This window comes from Hetaerina americana, unplaced genomic scaffold, assembly GCF_022747635.1.
Source record: "Hetaerina americana unplaced genomic scaffold, ioHetAmer1.1.p SCAF_11, whole genome shotgun sequence".
NCBI lineage: Eukaryota > Metazoa > Arthropoda > Insecta > Odonata > Calopterygidae > Hetaerina > Hetaerina americana.
Genome location: NW_027286181.1, coordinates 35,638,209 through 35,660,672, shown reverse-complemented (window position 1 = coordinate 35,660,672; position 22,464 = coordinate 35,638,209). Strand labels below are relative to the sequence as shown.

The 22,464-nt window shown below is 35.9% G+C and overlaps 1 protein-coding gene across 1 annotated transcript in view; it reads left to right on the top strand.

Annotated features, from left to right (window-relative positions):
* Positions 1-322: 322 nt before the first annotated feature.
* LOC139701124 (A disintegrin and metalloproteinase with thrombospondin motifs 12-like) overlaps positions 323-22,464 on the top strand; it is a 29,070-nt gene continuing 6,928 nt past the window's right edge. Inside the window, exons 1-14 of the mRNA XM_071599701.1 lie at positions 323-733; positions 3,555-3,702; positions 4,650-4,714; positions 8,235-8,456; positions 8,547-8,636; positions 10,023-10,144; positions 10,588-10,743; positions 13,791-13,937; positions 14,028-14,175; positions 15,357-15,470; positions 15,869-15,964; positions 18,296-18,505; positions 20,148-20,253; positions 20,365-20,489. Of these exons, the coding sequence (XP_071455802.1) occupies positions 323-733; positions 3,555-3,702; positions 4,650-4,714; positions 8,235-8,456; positions 8,547-8,636; positions 10,023-10,144; positions 10,588-10,743; positions 13,791-13,937; positions 14,028-14,175; positions 15,357-15,470; positions 15,869-15,964; positions 18,296-18,505; positions 20,148-20,253; positions 20,365-20,489 (2,160 nt within the window). The remainder of the gene's footprint in view (positions 734-3,554; positions 3,703-4,649; positions 4,715-8,234; positions 8,457-8,546; positions 8,637-10,022; positions 10,145-10,587; positions 10,744-13,790; positions 13,938-14,027; positions 14,176-15,356; positions 15,471-15,868; positions 15,965-18,295; positions 18,506-20,147; positions 20,254-20,364; positions 20,490-22,464) is intronic.

The window sequence follows — 22,464 nt, the reverse complement described above, 5'->3', positions numbered from 1 at the left end:
ACTATGGATTTCATAGTATGTGCATAGTGATAGTAAGTAGTAACTTGCTCAGTGTTTTAGAGAAATGTCGGAAAAGAAAATTAATATTAACATTCTCTATGTCTAGTGGGAAATTGAACCCAGACCCTTTGGTCAGTAGCTCTACATGCAATCCACTGGACTACTATGTTCCCTAATATAAAGAATATACCTCACTGAAAAACATTTTGGCACATTACAGGGTTTTTATCATCAAAGTACCCACCCAGAATTGTTTAAATGAGACATTTAATTTTATAAATATTGCTTGGTGGTACATTATTTAACATAAACAATTTATTTGATGAAAGGCAGGTACACCCGTGATATCAAAGAATATGAAATAGTGGTCCCTCAAAAGGTGAATGAAGATAGTTCCTTTTTGTCATATATTTTACCTCATTACCATGAAAAAGTGCATAAGGAACAATCAACTACAAAGCAAAATGGTCATTCAGCTAGGAAAAGGAGTGACAAAGAACACAAAGTTCACTACAAAGTTAGAATAGGTGGCAGAGAAAACCATCTGGAACTCTTACCAAACTGGAACTTCATATCACCAAATTTGATCCTGGAAGTCCGAGGAAGAAGAGAAAGTGGCAATACAAATAAAGTAAAAATACGACAAATTGGAGCTGAACATAACTGCCATTACAATGGTTTAGTGAGAGGACAACCAAACTCATTTGCTGCACTCTCACTGTGTGATGGTCTGGTAAGTAGATTTACACTAATATAAGATAATTCCATGGTTTAATACATTCCTCCTTATTTTCAGCCTCTCTTGTTTAATAGAATTCTATTCATTTTCTTGCCCAATGTATCTTGAGGCACATAATAGGTGAGGATATTAAATTACTAATCATTCATTGAATTTATTTGCATGATATAAAATTGCATGTCTTGTAGTCTTCAAGGTGTATTTTAGCAAATCTAACTATAATCGGGCAATGATTCATCATGGATTGCTTGTGTCAGATATATCCATCAATGTAAATAAAATGAAATCAGAAGTTTGGTGAATTACTAGGAAAAAATATCATTTTGAGACTCATATATGGACTTTTATGTTGGTCGCTTGTTCTATATGAATCATATAGTTGTGCAGTTGTTAATTTTATTTACATGATTGAGAAACTTGTTTCAGCAATCTTAAGTGAAGTTGGTCTTATATCCAAAGTTGCTCAAAGGGTGGTGATTATAAGAGGATTTCCAATGCCCTATTCTGCCTGTCAGTAAAATATTCAATTAAATTATACAAGGAATATGAAATCAACTAATTCTCAATTACATTTTTGATCCTATTATAGCTAGTCAGTCTTGCAGTATGGGGAAGTTTGTTATAGAATTTTAAAGCAAGGTTATCTAACTGGCTGATGGTTTTCAACAATCTGCATTGGGTAATATCTAACAAATTTCTTGACTTTGTATTATGGCTGTGTAAATTGCTTCTCAATGCATAGTAATTTACATTATCTTTTGCATGAATTAAGCACTGGTAAATGTATATGGTAAAGATTGTCATCACTCTTAGCCTGACAATTAGGGGATGACAAAGATCATGATGGCCAGAGCTGGTTGTAATCCTAACTGCTTCCTTTTGTAACATAGGCAGAGCTGTTGTGTCACTTGCATGTCCCCTAAGCCTTAGGCCATAACTTAGTTGATGTTGGAAAAAGGCAAAGTAGGCAAGTCTCAAATGTTCCTCAGGAATACAGATTAAGTTCCATAGAACTCAGATGTTCCTCAGACATGCAGAACACAGTGGCAATGAATACCAGGTTTCTTTTTAGCCTTTCATCCAATCCATAAACATATTGATTCAATCAAATGACCCATTTATCTATTGTGCATAAAATGATTTAGCCTAGTAGTTATTAGGGATGAGTCAGTGATATACATTGCAAAAATGCATACAGATAACCTAGGTATTAAATTACATATTAATCAAGAGATAGTTAGCCATAAAAGCTGCGTATTCATATGCTTGCCAAATGTTTTTCATATTTAGGTGGCATCATATGTAAGTTATATACCGGACCAATATCATTTTAATGTTAATATTACGAGGTAATCTATCGGTTAAGGTAGTTTTTGGATGGACACAACTACCAAATAAATATTTGGTGACTCCTAACAAATCACAATCCAGCAACCTACTCTACATCAAGTTCCTCTTCATCTCTGTGTACTTCCTTCCTCCCTTCATCCTGTCCAACATCCCTATCCTTTTCCTGCCCTTCCTCGTTTGTCTTACATTCTCCCCTCTATCACGGTCTTCAACATCCCACTGTCAATCAATATGGCCTTCATCCATTTTTCCTGCCTCCTTAGAATTTCTCCCAACAAAACCCTCTCCCCACCCACCATACCTAGTACTTCCTCATTTGTTTCCCTTTTGGTCCAATGTATTTTTTTAAAGTAATCTAGCAGTTACATTTTGATATAACATCATTTTAATATTGGGTGATGTTGTCAAGACAAAGGTATGTTAAAATAGTATCTTTTTCTGGTGACATCAACATTGCTGTTTAACAGTGAAATATATGATATATTTCCTCTTCGTAAAAGGGATATTTGCCTATCAAAAAGTGATATCATTTGAGCATCTTTCTCTGATGTAAACATGGCCTCAGTAGAGCTGACTAAGAATGATGTGAACCAGGGAATATATTGCCAAGTTAGAATGAAATTCATCATCTGGTGACTTAATAGCTTTCTGTTGATATCATCGGATATGACACATAGTACCAAAGGTGCTTCTTATATGCCCAATGGTAATGACACTTCTCTGACTTCCTGTCATGTAAGAAATTTGAGACAGCTGAGTGATCAGGACTCATGTGTACCAATTCGAAGGTTGCCAGTTCAATCCCCAAAAAAGTCAAACTTATTTTAATTAATTATTCAACTATTTTTATTCCCAATAATTAAATTCAAATGTGAGTCATATCCTTTTATTTGAATTTAAATTAAATCCAATTCTTACCATTACTTTGTCAGGAAGGTGTTAATTTAATTTCATATTAAATTTCTCTGATGTCTTCAGCAAATATCAGAAATATGCTGGCATTTTTACCACCAGCTGACATCATTTTGCTAATAAGTGATGTATATTGATGAAAACTGGTATCAGGCCTATATTAGATGTTATTTGTGTGTGATGGGCTTGCTGTTAGACCTCAGAGGGATAGCCTTTTTATAACTATGAATTATGTGTGCTGACAATTACCATGTCCAGTGCCCATACTCAAGATGTCCTTATGATATAATTGTAGAGGTTCCTTTTCAAGAACTTTCAATTCCTGTTTTCAGACTGTCCTAATATAGATAGTAACATCAGCATTCAAAGGAAATGTGTCCAATTTTTGCTGAACCACATACATGATGGTATAAAATGCTTTAAAAAGTTATTTAATGTGTAGTTTTTGGTTTTAATTATTTGTTATATTGTCAGTGGCTTAACTGTGTCTTCCAGATATTCAAACAGCTTTTAAAATAGTATTTTCCACCCTAATGATAACACACATAAATAGGTTGGATACATAAAAACAAATGAGAATAGCTACTTCATTGAGCCATTGAAAGGTGAAGAACCTGCGGCCAATGGGGAGCATTTACATGTCATTTTTAAAAGAAGAACAGGTCATCCAGGCTCTGAGACAGGCACATGTGGGACATCAGGTATGCTACCTTTGTTTGTCTTTTTCTCATTTTTAAAGATGGGTAATACCAATGAATGTATGGTTATTTGAGAGTGGAACCGCCCACATTTGAGTAGTTACTCTTCCAGTCTGAAGTTAATATTGAATTAGACGTAGCTATTGATCAACTTAATTTCACCCATTAGAATATTTCAGATTAATTAATTTTTTAAATATGGGATATTAAGTCAGGTCATCTGGCTGAATGTGAGATGCAAAAGAGTGAATAATTAGAGGGAAGGGGAATACTTGAACAAAATCATATTGAGTGTATTTTGTAAGTACCTACATGTGTAAAAGCATGTAGTAAATGTGTTCACTTGTCATTGTAGTCATATATGACTTTCTTCATTGCTGTTCTTTTCAATTCATGTAACAGGTACATTGTAACAGCCATGCTTTTAACATGGTCTTAATTTCTTTATTGGCTTTCCTTTTCCTTCTTGTCCAAGGACTTTTCATTCCGTTATATTTTCTAGAAGTTTCTTATACCTGAAAACTTGTCCAACCTGAATTATTTCCTCGAAAGATCTTATACCCTGTCTATTTCTTCCTCCCTATAGTTACTTGTTTGCATGTAGACCTGAATAATGATCAACTTTATTAGTTCAGCTTTTACTTTACAAATAATATTCTCTTACTTGACTGCTATATTCTTCCTAACTTTTTATCCTATAATAATGACATCTCTTGCTGGCTCTATTCCCTTTCACTGTGTGAGATACTCGTCCATTATTTCCCCAATAATTAATAATTTTCTACCATCTCATCTCACACAATCCTAACCTATCCATTTCCTCTATCTCCCACTTTATATTTTATGATTTTCTTGTCCTCAACAGCATCCTAACATTCGCTTGTTCCTATTCCCACTGGTTTAGTGCTATTCTGTCTGTTGTGCTCCTGCTGTTGATTCTTCTTTTTAAGGATTTTGTGTGATAATGACTGAAGAAGTCCTGCCTCTCCTGCTGCTGAGCATGACACATGGCCAAGTGGGCTGGGTCCCGCAGTTGCGAGGACTCATATGGATGTTTGTGTTTACCATTATTCATGCAATAAAAAATTGAGGTGGTTTCTTCTTGCCACTACCACTGGAATCAGATGCCTATTACAGCTGCCTCAATGATAAACTGGAGCTGTGCGGACTACCTTTCTCTGGATCCTACCCTTTAACCTATCTGGGATGGGTGGAATTATCAGGAGTAATTTAAAGTACTCCCATCAGCTCAATTCTGTGTGTCCTAGGAATATGCTAGCCCTTCCACCACATCAAGGTTGTAGTCATGGGAAGAGCTCTAAAGTATGATAAAGCTAAGAAAGTTCATAAGAATGTCTAAAAATATTTATGGAAAGACATTTACAAGTGACAGTATTGTTAGAATTATTAATTGGGATCAACTATAACCACAAAGGAATTGAGAAAGAACATTTTCAATGTATAAGGATTCACTATGTTTACTCCTAGCAATGATTGCATTATTAAAATCACATGCTTTATTGAAAAATTGAAAATATATGATACTTCAATGCTTATAAATATAATTACTGATGCTACTTACCTACTCCTTCGTGCTATAGTGAGTGGAAACACCGCTACATTTGTAAGCATATATAAAATGGCATAACTTAACTCCCTCTACTACAAAAAAAACCCTTCTTCTATCCCTCATTTCATTTTGTCAAACCGGCCTATTGTTTTCCTCCCTTTACCTCAATAGCCTATCATTCTCCCCTCTTTCACTGTCTTCAGCATTCCATTACCAATTAAAAACCATGATGAAAATTTTTGCAGCAGAATTGAGATTGATAGCAGTTGTAGTAGTTATGTGCAGCAGGGACATGTGGTCATTGCAGCAGGAGGATAGATGTGAATCGAAGGCTTTTTAAAATGTGGGTGTGAAGAGAGATGGAGAAGGTGAAGTGGACAGACAGGCAAAGAAATGAGGAAGCACTAGGTATGGTGGGTGAGGAGAGGGGTTTCCTGAGAGAAATCACAAGGAGGCAGGAAAAATAGATGAAGGGTGTATTGACCAGCAATGGAATGTTGAAGGCTGTGATAAAAAGGAGAATGTTGGATTAACAAGGAAAGGGCAGGAATAGGATAGGGTTGTTGAACGGAATGAAGGGATGAAGGAAGTATATGGAGATGAAGAGGGACCAGTTGTAGAGTAAGATGTTTAGTTATGTTTTATTAGGAAAAACAAAATATATATTTGGTACTTGTGACCATCCAAAAGCTACCTTAATCAGTAGGTTACCTAATAATAATTGAGATTGCAGGTTTTTAACACACATTCTTCATACACCTACATTGTCTTCTAGTCATTGAAGTATGACAATAGACTTGGAGATTATTGACTTTTGAAATGTGAGTGTGGAGAAGGATGGGAAATGTGAAATAGAAAGGGAAACAAACCAGGAATTGCTTGGCAAGGTGGGTGAGGAAAGGCGGTCATTTGGAGAAAAAGATGCACAGAGAGCTTTATTGTTGCAATGGATGCTGAATAATCTGATAAAGGGGAGAACATTAGGCAATTGAGGAAGGGGTGGAAATAGGATAGGCATGTTAGACGTTATGAAGGGATGAAGGAAGTTTGTAAAATTGAAGAAGAATTAGTTGCAGTGTTGGATATCAGTTGGTGTCTTTTTAGGAGATGCAATGAAATGCATAATTGTACCAATGAATTGGCTGTGCCCATCTAAAACCTACCTTAACTAGTAGAATACTAATAATATAATACTACACAGTCTTCATTGCAATCTTCCACTACCCATCATCACAGCAAATCAAAAACAAGTGGGCAGGAGCTGAAAAACTCCCATTGTTATGAAACTTCTCTTTGAAAATCAGCCATTACAAATTGCTCTGGTGCTAAAGCCCAACTTGCTTGTTGAAATTCAGTTCTCTTTGTTTAATTTCAGTTGCTTCATTTAGAAGGCAAAGGAAAATAGAATTTTTCTCTCAATGTTGCATAAGTTTCTTTAATGTGAGCAGATTGATCTGGACAATTGAATATATGCCCTACAATCACTAACTTGCAGTGTTCGTTTGAATGACTGGACACCACCAATACCCTCCATCCACTTTTCTTATCTTCCTTGAATTGTTCCCAGCAACACTTCCTTAGCATACCTAGAACTGCCATGATTTTTTCCTTTCTACCTATTTTGCTTTTTCCATCAATTGCCAAAACCATGCCTCAAAAACTACCTATCAATCGTCATATTCTAATTTCAACAATCGAGTTCCCATTTCATAAAAAACAATGCTCTATGTGAGTGTTCCCTGATCATTTCATTACATGCTTACTGAAGTTCTTTGTACTCATCTCCCTTCTCATTGTAAAGGTTTCTTTACCTAACAAATTTCTCCTTCATATGCCACACCCATCACCTTTGTCTAAAACACTTTAAGGAAGGTGAGGTTCACTACTTACAAATGCTCTAGTTTCTGCTCAAGCTTTTGTTCCCTAATGTTGCTGCGTTCTCTTAACCTTTCTCTTGAACCTAATAGCTTTTATTTTACATTGATCCCTTCCTGATCATCAATTCCATTGATTTTGTATTACACTGAGAAATGACTATAACAATTTGAATTACTGGCTAAATAAACCTTGATTATTCACAAAACTGATTTTATAAGTTCCCCACAAAGCACTTGAATTTCTAACTGCAGTTTTCCCTTGCCTCTTTCACCATTTCCTCCACATATGCATATTTTGAAAAGCATCGATGATAGTGGATAGCTCTACTTAATACTGCCCATAATGACTCTATCTGATACCCATGCCTGAATAGTCTGAGGCATTTACGTATGGACCTAGTTCATGTCATTGACATCATATTTCCCTTTCTTTGTCTAATCTTGCCTGGCCTAAAATCTGTAGCTCCTCTATGCATTATTTCCTTTTCTCTTGGATCTTTCTGGGTCAATTAATACTTTTTCCTTCATATCCAGGTTGGTATGCGTGAACTGTCCTTTCTTACTTGTTCATAGGGCTTTCACCCTTCTGTATAGTGCGCCAACCTTCCTCAGTAAACTCTCAATTTCCTTTTGCTGCTTCATACACCATGTTTCTTTTGCTGTTTTCTATGTTTATCTTCTTCCATTTCCTCCTCTTTTCTATCTTCTTAATCATCTCTTCTGAAATCCATAGCTTCCTCAACATTTTCCTATTAACCATTCCTATTGTTTTGTTGGAGATTTAGTTTCCCTCTTTTGAGATATGCTAAGCAGTAATATCTCATCTCTTGTGATGCAGAAATACTTTCCATTACTCCTCATTTATGAATACATAAGTCATTCCTAAAGTGATGAGTAGCTCGAGAAACCCATCTTTTTGGGAGCCTATTCTGATTTTAATGCTAACCTAGTTTGAGTCAACAAATTTTTGTACAAGATGGTTTCTATTTTTTATTCATTTTATGTTATACATTGAGACTATATTTTTCTCTGATCCAGAGACAAATAACGTTTTTTTTCGACCACATATGTAATCAATGGCTTTACAGTTAAAGAAGTTGGCTCTTTCAGATGACTGGGAGGGAGCTTGGAAGGAGAGACTGACACGAGAGGCTCTGCATCACAGGGAGAGTCGAAACTCCTCAGGCACCTATAAAAGATCTACAAGTGGCCAAAATTTCATAGAAACATTAGTGGTGGCTGATAAGAAGTTTATAGAATATCACAAGGGATCAAATATTGAAAGATATATTTTGACAGTAATGAACATGGTATGTGCTAACTAATCGTGATGTGTTACTGTACTGATAAAATTAATTCCTTTTAGTAAAAAGAATGACTTTCAGTAATTCTCTCCCTAGGTCTCTGGCTTCTATCATGATTCTTCGATAGGAAACCAAATTGATGTCATTATTGTTAGGATAATGCTCATGGAGACAGAAAAGGAGGAGGTGATTCATTACTATTATTCTAATTTGTATTAATAATAATTATTATTATTTTTATATACTTCATTATGAAGGAAATCTAGTGAATTTAGATTATTTTTATTGGGTAATCTACCTGTTAAATAAGGTTTTGAATGGACACAACTACCAAATAGATTTTTTTGTTTATCCTATCAAAACACAGCCCAACATCCTACTCGACCACAAGCCCTTCTTCAACTCTGTATACGTACATTCTTCTTGCCTTCATCCCATCCAACATCCCTATCCTATTCCTGCCCTTTCCTCGTTTACCTAACATTCTCCCTTCTATCAGTCTTCAAGATCCCACTGCTAATCAATATGCTTTTCATTCATTTTTCCTACCTCCTTATGATTTCTCCCAACAATCCCCTCTCCTCGCCCACCATACCTAGCACTTCCTCATTTTTTTCCTTTTGGGGGAGGTGGGGAAGGTATATTTAATGCCATAGCAGTAATGCAACAGCAGGAAATAATTATAGAAAAGGACTGTCAGGATGTATTTGTTTGTTTCCTAGATTCCAAGAAAGTATTTGATGTTGTAAATTGCATAGAGTTATTAAATGTATAGGTCCAACAATCTTGCCACTAAGGACCCCATGGTAGCATAAATTGTAGAACCACTCTATGTCATCATCTTTACAATTTTTTAAATTCAGAGTTGGCTAAGCCCAGAGAATGCATACCATGGAACACATTACGAGTTCCTTATCAGTTTTAAGCCTTTTGTTGCACTGTGTGCACTTTGAGATTATGGGTTAAGATTGATTTTTCAGATATATGATTATCAAAAAGAAGTTACTGCTTTTGGTCTTCACTTAAATACTCCTCAAATTTTGATTCAACTGTAATACATGGATAATGACAATGTGTTGTTTTATGATAATGATACAAAAAGACAAGGTAGTCTACAAACATACAGGTAGGCTCTGGATAGCACCTAACCACTATTTATTTGCTAGTCAAGGACTTCCACTTTCTTTGCCTTACATTATTTTTTTCTTCATTGCATCATAAGTTCTGCCTTCCTTTATGTTATCTAAAAAGCCTACTATCTTTCTGCCTCCATCCCATTTGTCTAATGTTATTCCTTCTATCACAGTCTTCAACATGCCACTATATTTCTATATTGAAGGCACAGATATTCCTATTTTCAAAATGAAAGCAAAATATCCTTCAGTCCACAGATAGACCAACATATAAGGTTGCGAAGGCTGTTTTGACTCAAATAATACCACCAAATCTCAAACCTTTCTGAGGTGTTTTATCATTACATTTCTGAAGATAATTGTATTTTTCTTGGTGCAAATGACCTCAGCTGTCAATCACCTCCACTAAAAACCACTTGTATTTTCTTTCTGTTTTCAGATGGATTTGAGCATTTCAAAAGATTCAGAGAACACATTAAAGAGCTTTTGCAAATGGCAACAGGGAATGAATCCAAAAATAAGCCATCCAAACCACCATGATATAGCAGTATTGTTAACAAGGTACAATTCTGAATTTAATTTTTGGAACCCACCATAAATAATAAAATTAGATTGTTTTTTCATTGACATTGTTTACTTTTAAAATGAAAGCAATGTAGCACAATTATGCTATCCATAAGGATAAATGTATTTATATTATTATGCGAGGAAATTTTGGCTAGAGGAAAAATGTTGTAGTATAGACACACTTAAACTAAATAGTATGTAGCAAGAAAACATTAAGAATTTTTTTGATATCATGTGAAAGAAAACCCTAAAAATAGACTTAGAAATCATTGGACTAATTTTGTCTGCACAGAATGTGTATCTAATTAATTAATGACATAATTATTTAAAAGTAGGGCTCAAAGATATTACTTTTGCCATTTAAAAGTGTTAAAACTCAAATCTGACTTGATATTGTGAAACTTTCCATTAAAACTGAAATTCAATCCTCTTGACAGACACGATCTATGTGCTGAAGGGAATGATGAAGGAGCCTGTGGCCTCTTAGGCCTGGCATATCTCACAAGTGTATGTTTGCCTGAGAAATCTTGCTGCATCAATGAAGACAATGGATTAGTTTTGGGAATCACAGTAACTCATGAAATCGGTCATTTGTGAGCATTCTAGTTATTTAAATATGTGTATTATTAATGGTCAATAACAGAAAATATAAGCTAGTACTGTATAAAATTGATTTTTAATGTATAACAGCTTTATTCACAATGCATAAAATGTAATTTATGAATATAATTCAAGAAAAATCACGAAAAATTCACAAATCATACATTACTCAGTTGGGATTCAAGCCGACATCAAAAGTCTTTGGGATAGTTGATTGGTACCCAGAAATAAAATAGGCAGATTTAGCCAATTAAGCATACCATGATTTGTGCCAAAAATGATTTTTGTAAATTTTTAAAATAACGTTTTAATATTTTTTTCAATTCATCCATATTCAGTACTAAAATTATTATTTCAGTCTCTCTTGTCTTAGTTATATTTTGAATGGATACAGTCTGAATATCTCTGCATTTCTAAGCCTCACGCTTAAAAGACACCATCTATGTGTCTTTCATGGTAAACTAAAATAAATCCTCAATTCCAGACACATTCTACACACTTCCTTTAATTCTGTCCTCCATGATCATTCATCTGCTTATGAAAACTCCTCCTACCTCAACTACATAAAGCTCTCCCCTTTTATCACAGTTTTCAGCATTCATTTAAAATGTTCACTAATATTTGTTAGTATCCTTCTCTATGTCCCTTCATCAGCTCCCTCATACTCGTGAAAGTTCCTTTAACACATGTCTTTCTTCTTCTTTTATCGCTGCTACTTTGGCCATTTTAGTCCAAACACTACCGCAATAGGTAAATTTTTCTACCTGATCTACTTTGTTTAGTTTAAATTGATTCTTTTTCCATAACTATGACAGGGAATTTTTAATATACTCAGCAATACTTGCAACCCCTAGGCTGACCGGGAAACTAAAGCTCATTCCCTTAGTTTTGTTGAAATTGATTCTCGTCCAATATCAGTCACATGGAGTTTCTAATGTGATCAGTAATGATTATAATAATACATATGTAATAGTCTAACTGATATCTGTGAACCTCAGGGCATGTTCCTCATATATTGATGTATATTCTGGGGTTTAATATTCATTATGATTAAACCATTTCACCTGCAGAACTTTTCTGCTTCCTCCCAATGGTCATTACTTTTTGCTGAACCTTAGTCCACCACCATCATCCCTCCCTTTGTCCACTGTTGTGTCTCAATCACCTATCACTGTCAAATGTTTCCTTCCAGGGACACATGCAATTATTTCCTCTCATTGATTATATATCCTATTTCTTCCTCCCTATGATTGCTCTTGGCATGTAGGTCTGAATAATGACTAATTTTAGTTGTTCAGTTTTTACTCTACTAATAATATTCTTTCATTTGCTTGCTCTATGTTCACTACGCCTCTTCCTACCATTTCCTCCAATACTACTGCCATCTCTAGTTTGCTCTCTGCCCCTCTGCTGTGCATCAACCGCTAACCCCTCTAATAATCCCCACCTTCCTTATATCTCACCTTAGCAATCCTAAAATATCTATTTTCTCTCCTCGTCTTCTGATTTATATTTAATAATTTCCTGTCCTCAACATTTTCTAGTAATCCAAGCCCCTCTACTAACTGGTTTGGTCCTCTTCTGTGTCTTTGCTGCTGCTACTATTGCTTATGATTCGTAAAGACTTTGTGTGATGATGACCTCACAAGTCTTGCCTCTCCTGCTGCCAAGCAAAATATATGGTCCAGTCGACTGAGTTCTTCTGTTGCCTGGATTAATTTTCATAATTTTTTCCATTATTGTTCACGAGATAAATTATTAAGGTGGTTTTCCTATTGCCCTCCTCAGTAGTTAATATTGTGACACCATCTCTCAATTGGTCACCCCACTGGAATCAGGCATCGCTCAATGGCCATACTAAGGAAGAGACTACATAGACTATCTTTTGTTTGGCTCCTATCCTTTGACCTTTCTGGTATGTGTCATGGGTATCTACCAGGAGCAAGTATCTTTGATCCTGCCAACGCAGCCATAGTGGTTACCATCAACCAGAAGCCCTTCCATAATGGGAAGGCTGCAGTTCATTAGAAGGGAGAACTATAATGCATCTCATAAATCAGAATAAATACAGCCTACCTTTATGTTAATGACCAGTGTGTGATATTATTATATAAGTATCCAGGATAAAAGGAAGAAGTGGAAATCATTTTTTTTACATCCACTGTTCAATATTTTATCAGATAAAAGTTCAACTCATTCATGCTTTTAAGCCCCATTTCCAGGTTTTAAAAGTGATTTTTCCCATTTTAGAATACAATTATTACTGGCCACCCTGAAAATATAGAAGAGCTGGTTTAGAATGTAATTTGTTGTTTGATAAAATTTACCAGTTCATTTGATGAAATGTACTCCATGTACCCATATGGTTAGCAAGATGACACACACTGCTATTAAACTTGTATTTCTTTTTTATTTCAATAAATATTTCATTTCTAAATTTAAATCACACCTGAGAGCTCCGTTGCATCATCTCTAATATAGTAAAATGTCTTCACATATTAAAGAGAAACCCAAAAACTCACATCACTGACCTAAAACCAAGAAGTTTTTTCAACATTCACCTCAATGTAGGACAGTAAAAAATAGGCACTTGGTTAAGGTAAAAACTGACAAAGATATGCCGCATTCATACTCAAATTTCACTGGCAAGATAAGAATAAAATTAAATACAAGGTGAAAAACTCTACACTACAACCTGAATGTTGATTTGATAGTTAAGAGTCACTTCTAGTGTGTCAAAACTGCATGTTCAGATTACAAAGGAGGTCACCTACTTTCCATGTATAACATGCTATACCAGAAATCTTTAAAATCAAACAGACTTTTTAGTCACAACCTACAATCAAAAATCATAAGCAAACTTTTGATGGTAGATAAACTGCATAACATTCTTCATTTATACATATTGTCAAATGTGCTTGAAAAATAGTAATGCATTTACGTGTATGAAAACTGATATGATTCTGCCTTCTTATTATAACTCATAAAAAATTGAAATAAATTATATAGAAGTTGATTAAGTCTCAATCCATTATTGCAGAATGGGCTGCTCACATGATGATCCTGCAGTATCTGGTTGCAGTCCTCAGTCAGGAAAAGGTTTCTCTCATGTTATGGCACCTTATGTAGGTATGTCAGTGGATAAGTGGTCAAAATGCAGTCGAAAATATGTGACTGAATTACTTGAGTAAGTTTTCATTTTCAGAGAGTAATTTTATAATTATTTGGATTGTTCTAAATGTGTCCAGTTGAATAAAGTTGAATTATTTATTCCCAGTAACAACTTAGGAAGCTGCCTGGAGAATGAACCAGAAGACCATAAATTTGAACTGGATGAAGATATGCCACCTGGTGCTGTCTATGATGCCGATTTTCAGTGTTCCTTGACACATGGCCCAAATACTAAATCTTGCATTGTTGATTCAGTAATGTATTCATTTTCATTCATGCTCTTTTACTTTAAATACAAATTTCACTTCTAGCTACTATCAACTGCAATGGACACTGGCTCGAGTATCTTTGAATGCAGAGGACATTTCTTCTCATGCTCATTTTAATTAGTTAGCTCTGAAACTACATATATATATATATATATATATATATATATATATATATATATATATATATATATATATATATATATATATATATATATATATATATATATACACACACACACACATATACACGTATATGAAAAGAACAATGTGTACAAATGATAAAATAATTACCCAGTGATGATACACTTCCTGGCACTTAATATTTCAAAATGAACATGATATTCTTCTCTAATTAGTAAAACATCTATAAATAGTATAAAGTTTGGGCCTAAAATTGAACCATAATAACAATATTGAATATGTAGTAGATACACTCCTAAAACCTGCCACATATAAATTAAGTAATAAAATAAATGTAGTGAATAGAGGCATAAAAAATGGCATATAGATGCACAGAAAAGTGGAGCGGAGTGGCTACTGAAATACATAACTTCCAAATGTTTACCCTTTTCAGAAGGATAATTCAACTCCCCTATTCTGATTTGTATCTACAGACTTCTGATTTTATTTGTTCAATTGTGATAGCAATAAGAAATGAATATATTTGGCTTCATAGATACCAGAAAATGTATGTGTATGTACCTGGTATGAAGGCAACCTGCAGTATACCCCAGACTAGCCATCCATAGTATATACAGCATGGCCCTTGGGACTGGATTTAAAGTTCTGCCATTTCCTAAATGAGGAGTGGTACTACCACAGTTTGGTATTCCATTGTCCATTGACCTTTCTCACAAAATGAGCATAGTCAAAGCTTTTGAATTAGTTACTACAATATTGTGTTCTTTTCCACATCTAACCTTCATTCTCGATAGATACAATGGTGTCTATGGTTAACAGTCTGTCAACAGATAAGAAATAAATCCAAAGCCAATAAGGCTCTTTTTCAGGTCCATCTGATATGAGGATATTGTCTATTGTCTCCAAGGAAAGTCAGCTATTGATTGTATTATTAGTATGTGGGCATTTTTTCGATAAAAAAACCAAACAGCTATGGATATTCTTCTCTAGCATTGAATTTGTAGCAATAACTCCTACTTCATCAGATCAGTCTGGTTAATGAGTGTTCTCTAGTCACCAAAAGATTCCTTCAGCTGAACCAGCAGTATGATAGTGCTTATGACTATCTTGAAATTTTTTCAGCTGCCTCCTCTGTATATGTATATTCCAGACTGATTAGTTAGGTAGTTCAACTTTACACCCAGTTATTTTACGATGTAGGAGAAATAAGCGAACCATTGTTGTGAGCAAGTAAAAATCTTTGCTATAATTGGAATAAATGGCTTGAGTGTTTTGCCGATAGACCCTTCAGTGCAAGTGGACAGAGTTTATGAGGTACATACTAACTATAAATCTATTTAATCTACATCTGGTGGTGAATGGATTTAAACATTTCATGTGAAGCCTAAATTATTATTAAGTGAACCTTATTTAAATGGGAGCGCTGCAAGCTAATTGATCCCTATGACTAAATTCAGGGGCTGTCTGCCAGTTACTTCACAGTATTTATGATCATACATGTGATTAATATGAATCAATATGTACTTTGACTCCACAGAAAGAATTTTGTAAAGCACTGTTTTGCACTGGAAATGGAACATGTTACTCCTTTGGTGAGCCTCCAGCTGATGGAACATCTTGTGGTGCAAAAAAGGTACTACGTACAGTTTTTTATTCTCCACTACTTTTAAGTTTCAATATTTACCCAACCAAACCAGAATTATCAACCTGAAGGCCTATTTGGTAAGTACTGGTAGGGCTCACCTAGTCCTAACCCCAATGGCATGTGAAATTCTCATATCAGGGTATGGCGTCTGATTCTTTTCCCTGTGCCTACTACGGTTTCTCCAGAAGATCTGGCGCCCAAAAATTCACATAGCTTGGGTGAAGCTGAGGGTACCCAGAGGCATCCCTGGGAATTGAATCCTTCAGGCCCTCCGATTAGCAGTCCAATGCTACTATCTCGACTACCATGTCCCAAACATAGAGTCAAGAAATTAAATTCTCTTAATTATTTCAACTAGATCACTTTTATCACAGGGATCAAGATAGTGCGGGAGCTAACATACTGGCTTCCCACCCAAAGGGCCTGGGTTCAAATCCTGGCGGTGTTGAATATTTTTCAGAGGTATCTTGATCCCTACTTGAGGTGCTTTGTGGAGGGCACTTTGAGTGAGTAGCCGTCCGTCGGATGGGACGTTAAGCTGCAGACCCCTTGGCACCTTTCGTAAATAGTAGGCTAATGCTGATGCCAGATTTCTCTCCACCCTTCATCCTTTCCTGTCCATCCCCTATGGTGCAAAAGACCACAGCTGTTGGTTGCCTCCCCTAAATACTACTACTATTCACTTGTATCACTTGAAGCATGAAAATATTTAATCAAAATCATGTGATCCAGACCCAGAAGACATCTATGTTGGCTGTAATCATTCTGCTGCGTGGATATCCAACTATATTGGAATAAAATTAAAAATTTTAAGTCCACGCTATTGATTGGTAATGATTTGCAAGATACAAACATATCTCAATGTAATAAAATACATAAAATATCACTTCTGACATAATCTTATTACCTTGAACAGGTAAAAATTTGGAATTCAAATAAAAATGCAGTGAATTGAAGCCATGGGATAAAATCACACTTCATATAAAATACATGCACAAAACTCTTGGCAAAAACATATACATCAAAGTTTAGAGAGTAGTGTAAGATAGTGCTTCCAGAGAAACAGTAAGAGCTGAAAGAGTTTGGAATCAGGGAAAGTTAGGTAAAAGCAACAGGGAAAGTGGACCAGTGTGTCATGTACACAGTAAACTTCCTGTATGGAGGAGGTTTACTGTGTTTCTTAATGCTCAAGGTCAAAGTACATGCCCCATAAGGACAACCCATAATCACTGGGCATCATCCAGAATTATGGAAATTCTGCACAGTGATAATGTTTGGAATATTTCCTAACCCAGGCAAGCAGCTATTCACCTTATAATTGAACAAGATGGCCAGCCAAAAATCTCTAATTTAATATTTCTAATTGCCTCATTTCTCCATAGTCCTTGTCAACATTCCTTATCATGATATGTGTATGCCCGAAAACCCTTTCAATACTAATATAGCATTTATAAACATGTGTTAGGGCACTCTTGGGTGAGAACAATAATTTTATGGCCTGCTCTAGTTAGCAAAATTATATAAAATCGTCTCTTACACTTTGGAAGGCCAGGGACCAGCTAGATATTAAGGGCAAATTGGTGAAAGTGCATTTTTTTAAAGGAAGATACTATGTATACTTCTTACTTTAGGTTGATTACCATAGCATGGTATATTAATAATATAAGGCAAATCTAGTATTGACAACAATTTCAGGATAAAAATATCACCAAAGAAGATATTTAAAAATCATGCAGATACAGGGAGTCCCTCCACTAGCAATGGAATAAAGTACTACAACATATTGTTCCTAACTCTACATGGATGCATAAATAATCATTTTGTTACAAGCTCCATTCAAGGAGTGTTTACTTTATCTGCTTTAAGGATCAAATAGGATTAAATGGCAAAATATATGTATGGAAGCTATTTAAGGACCATCAAAAAAAAAAACCATGAACACCATAATCAACCCGGAGGTCAGTTTGATAGGTGATGGAAGAGTTCACCCAGTACTAAGCCTGGTGGGGTGTGAAATTCAAGCATCAGGGTGCGGGCCAGTTCCTTTCCTTGGGCCAGTTGTTATTTCCCAGGAAAATCTGGTATTAAAAAAAACAGATAGCTAGGGAGGAGCTAAGCCCGGGCAAGCCTCAATGAGCCCAAAGAGGCTTGCCCATGAATTGAACCCAGGCCCTCCAGTCAGTAGTCCAATGCTCTACCCCTGGACTACCCAACCCCCCTAAGGGCCATTTGTAAGAGTTAAAATATCTACCTTTAATTTTTAACTATAAAAATCATCAAAATTACCAAATAATTAAATGGCTTTGTGCATCTATAAAGTGGTGCTACCAGAAAAAGTGTGTGGAGGTGGGATCCAGGCCAGATGCCATAAATGGAGGATGGGGAGCTTGGAGCCCACATGGTGAATGCTCACGAACATGTGGAGGTGGGGTTGCCATGTCTGAGAGAGAATGCGACAACCCAAGGCCAAATCGCAAAGGAAGATATTGTTTTGGACAAAGAAAACGCTATTCCATCTGTAACACAAATGTGAGTAATTTATGGGAGAATTATTTATATTAGAAAATAGTCAAGATACTCTTATTTGAAGTTGGTGATTGAATAGTTAATCATTTAATTTCCCACAACATTGGATTTAATGCTATTCTACAAAGTTAAGCCTGAAGGGATTATTATTATCTTACTTAAAACATTTGAGAACAGTAAAGGTGGAAACTTCAGTAATAAATCAAGTACTTCTTGACTGTAATGATAAATCATACTGCAGAAGGTCAACCCCATGCTTAATGAGGTGTGATTTTGCCTTACAGTTATCGTCATTTTATCAATCTAAGGGTTCTAAGAACTACAGAAAATGACAGAACAGTTACTTCAACATAGACATTCATTGATGTTCATCAAAATGCAGGAATTTTACTGAGACAAAGTCATTTCCCTTGACTCTGGGAGTCAAACCTAGACACCTCAATGCCTGGCCAGTGGCTTTGACCATTTAAGCTAATAAGTCATTCTCATACCCTGTGAATTTCTATAGCTTTTCATTCTAGGAATCTAAGGATTGTTTTTAGCAACTCTCTGAGATATGGTATAACAAGCCAATCTTTTCATTCTCTCTGAGTTCCTAGCACTGACTTCTTTCATTATCTCATCATAATTATCCCTTGTCTTTCTTCACTAATCCTTTCCTATGTTTTCTTTCTACTAAATGTCAGTAAACTGCCAGGCCTCATAATGTGTCCCATTAATTCCTAGCTTCTTTTTCTAAGTGTATATTAAAGGCTTCTCTATTCACCCACACTCCAAAGTACTTCTTCATTTGTTACTCTGCTCATTTTTGCCCATCATTCTTTTGACTGAGCTTAGTCATTGAATGCATCTACTGGGTATGCAGGTGGTGGAGTGACCTATAAATACAAAGGTTAGCTGTGAAATAAGCAGGTATACTCAATGAATAAGCAGTTGTGGATAATAAATGCTGTTACTCATGGGATGTATTGGTTCATCCTTGTGTAGTATAGGTTACAAATTCTATGAAATCCTGCAAATTTGCTTTGACATGGAAAGTGGCTGCAAACAAGCAAATGGCTACTAATTGCAAATAGAGCAGCAGCCCTCCTCAATTTGAGCGAAGGTGGATACCACAGCTTCAATTGTGCAAAAATCATTTTACTGGAGGTAAAGCAATTATTACTTTCACAGCTGCAGTATTGTAGTGTGGAAGACAATGAGAGACCACCTCATTACTGTTCTTAGGAGCGGCATTCACCAATATTTTTTTTATTTCACCCAAGGTCTAGGCCATGTATTTACACTGCTGAAATTATAGTGAAGCCATAAATGTTCTTGTCACACTTAAGAATCATAGCATTGTATTTGAATATATGATCCCAACTAATATGGGCTAGACCCATTGCTAAGGTAGGCAAGCTCAATGCACACCCGGGTTTGGTCTAAAAAATTTTGACTTCTATGAAGCTGCTTCTCATATGCTAAGTCTAATCATGCTTTGAAGACAATCAGTCCAAATACCGCTCAGTTTGTTTTGAAAGGTTTTGAACATGAAAATAATTGTTACGCCCATGAATAGCTTCTTGCTGAACAATATTTCAATTTAGAATAATATACTAATTGAATACTAGATTAATGGCACTGTCACAGATAACTATTGCAGAAATGTCCACCTAATAAGCCAAACTTCCGTGAACTCCAATGTTCCGAAAAGAACTCAGTTGAATACAATGGCGAGCTCCACACCTGGAAACCATATTTTATAGAAGGTGGTAAGTTGAAACACGAGTAGTTTTTATTACATTTTTAATCTGTGATCAATACACTTAATAAATAACAAATCCAAAGTAACCACTTGCTATGGTTATTTAAATTATCAGAAAATCCATGCGCATTAGTATGCTTGCACGAAGGGAATTTATTCTTGAAAATGGGTCATGCTGTGAAAGATGGAACACCTTGTAAACCAGGGACGCGTGATATGTGCATAGGAGGTGTCTGCAGGGTAAGTAATCCATATTTAAATTAAAAATATATCATATCCAATGATTTACTTATACTGACTTGTGATTAACCCTGATTTTATAATTCTCAATTTAAGAATTTGTTTTATTTAAGAATTTTTTGCATGACAACTATAAACCAGCCATAATAATTTTTATATAATGCCTCAGAAATTAAAGAAGATTATTATGAATGTCAGGCAACACTTTATTCAATATTAAATCACAAATCAAACAAGTAAGTCCCATAGTTTGAGATATCTTGCACTCATATCTAACTGTTTTAACCAGTAAAATTATTATTCAAAAAACATTTAATGAAACTTCACCACAGAAAAACTTGCACATTTGTTGATGTTGTTGATTTGAGCATACCCTGCTAGCAAACGTAACTATATCCCTTCCTCATGGACGACAACTTTGATGCAGTGGGACTTATGCCTTCTGATGACCCCAAGAGCTAAGTAGGTGAGAGCAATGATAATTTCTCCTGGTAGGGTCACCCATGATAGACTGAAGGGTAGGAGTCAGGCAAAAGGTATTCCATGCAGCATTTGTTACTTGGTAAGGTGGCTGTAAAGGAATCCAACCACAGAGGGGAGACCATTTGAGTGATGGTGCTACATTAAAAACACTATTGAGGAAGGCAATGGGAAACCACCTCAATAAATTACCACATACAATGATGGACATAGATTTGAGTATGAGTCCTGGTAACTACGGGACTCGGCCCACTGCTGAGCTACGAGGGTCATCCGGAAAGTAGTACCCGTTCGTGAAATAAAGACACAAAAGTAAATATTAACAAACATAAAAAATTTTATTTGAAAGAGGATACTTTAAACTACTTCTCAACATAATCTCCAAGCAAATTAAGGCATTTGTCATAACGTGTGACAAGTTTCTGTATTCCTGCTGCATAGTCCTTCGCCGCCAGCTCATTGAGATACGCGAGGGACCCATCTTGCACAAATTTTTGCATAATGCAGATGGTGTTTAACAATTTCATGAACAATTGTTCGAGAAACATTGGGAAAATGCTCACAGATGTCATCAATTGTGACGCGCCGATCGTTCCTCACGAATTCGTCAACTGAGCTCACCAGTTGGTCTGTAATGACAGACGGTCTCTCCGAACGCTCATCGTCGTGTGTGTTCCCCCTCCCCATGTTGAAGTTGCGACACCACCGCCGAACAGACGACTCGTCCATTACATTGTCTCCATACACCTCCTTTAATTGGCGATGAATATCACATGGGCGAACGTTTCTTGCATTGAGGAATTTAATCACTGCCCTCACTTCACAACTGGCGGCGTTCTCAATTTTTTTAAACATTGTAAACAATCACAGAAACAACACAGGCAATGCTAGCGTCACGCAACTTGGCTCAGAGAAGGCAGACAAGCCACTGAAGCTATCTGACCTCGTCCAGCGGCTACTCGCGTCGTCAGCACTTCATGCGGCACGAACGGGTACTACTTTCCGGATGACCCTCGTATGTTTCATGCCTGGCAGTAGGAGAGGTAAGATTTCCATGGTCATCATCTCATGAAATTCTTGCAAACCAAAAGCACTGAAAACAGGAATGGACTGAAATAATTAAAATAGTAACTTAGAATGCTAGGACAATGTTAAGGTCAGGGAAATTAGAAAATATAAATCGGAAGATGGGGAGAGAACATATAAAGTAGATGATAATTTAGGAGTGTGTGAGGTGAAATGGAAGGATGACAGCTTTTACTGGAGGATTAGTTAAAGAGTAATAATCAGTGGAGGGGAAGAGAGTCAGTGAAGTGGGCAGATATGAGGAGTGGGATGAAAGATAAAAAGGAATACAGGCCTGAACCCCAATGCCTCCCCCTCTAGCTTTTATTTTCACACATTTAACCCACTCTCAACCCCCTCTTCCTCCTTCTATCCCATCCCATTTCCCCCTCCTTCTTCACAATCAGTAGTGTAGTCATTTTATAGGAAT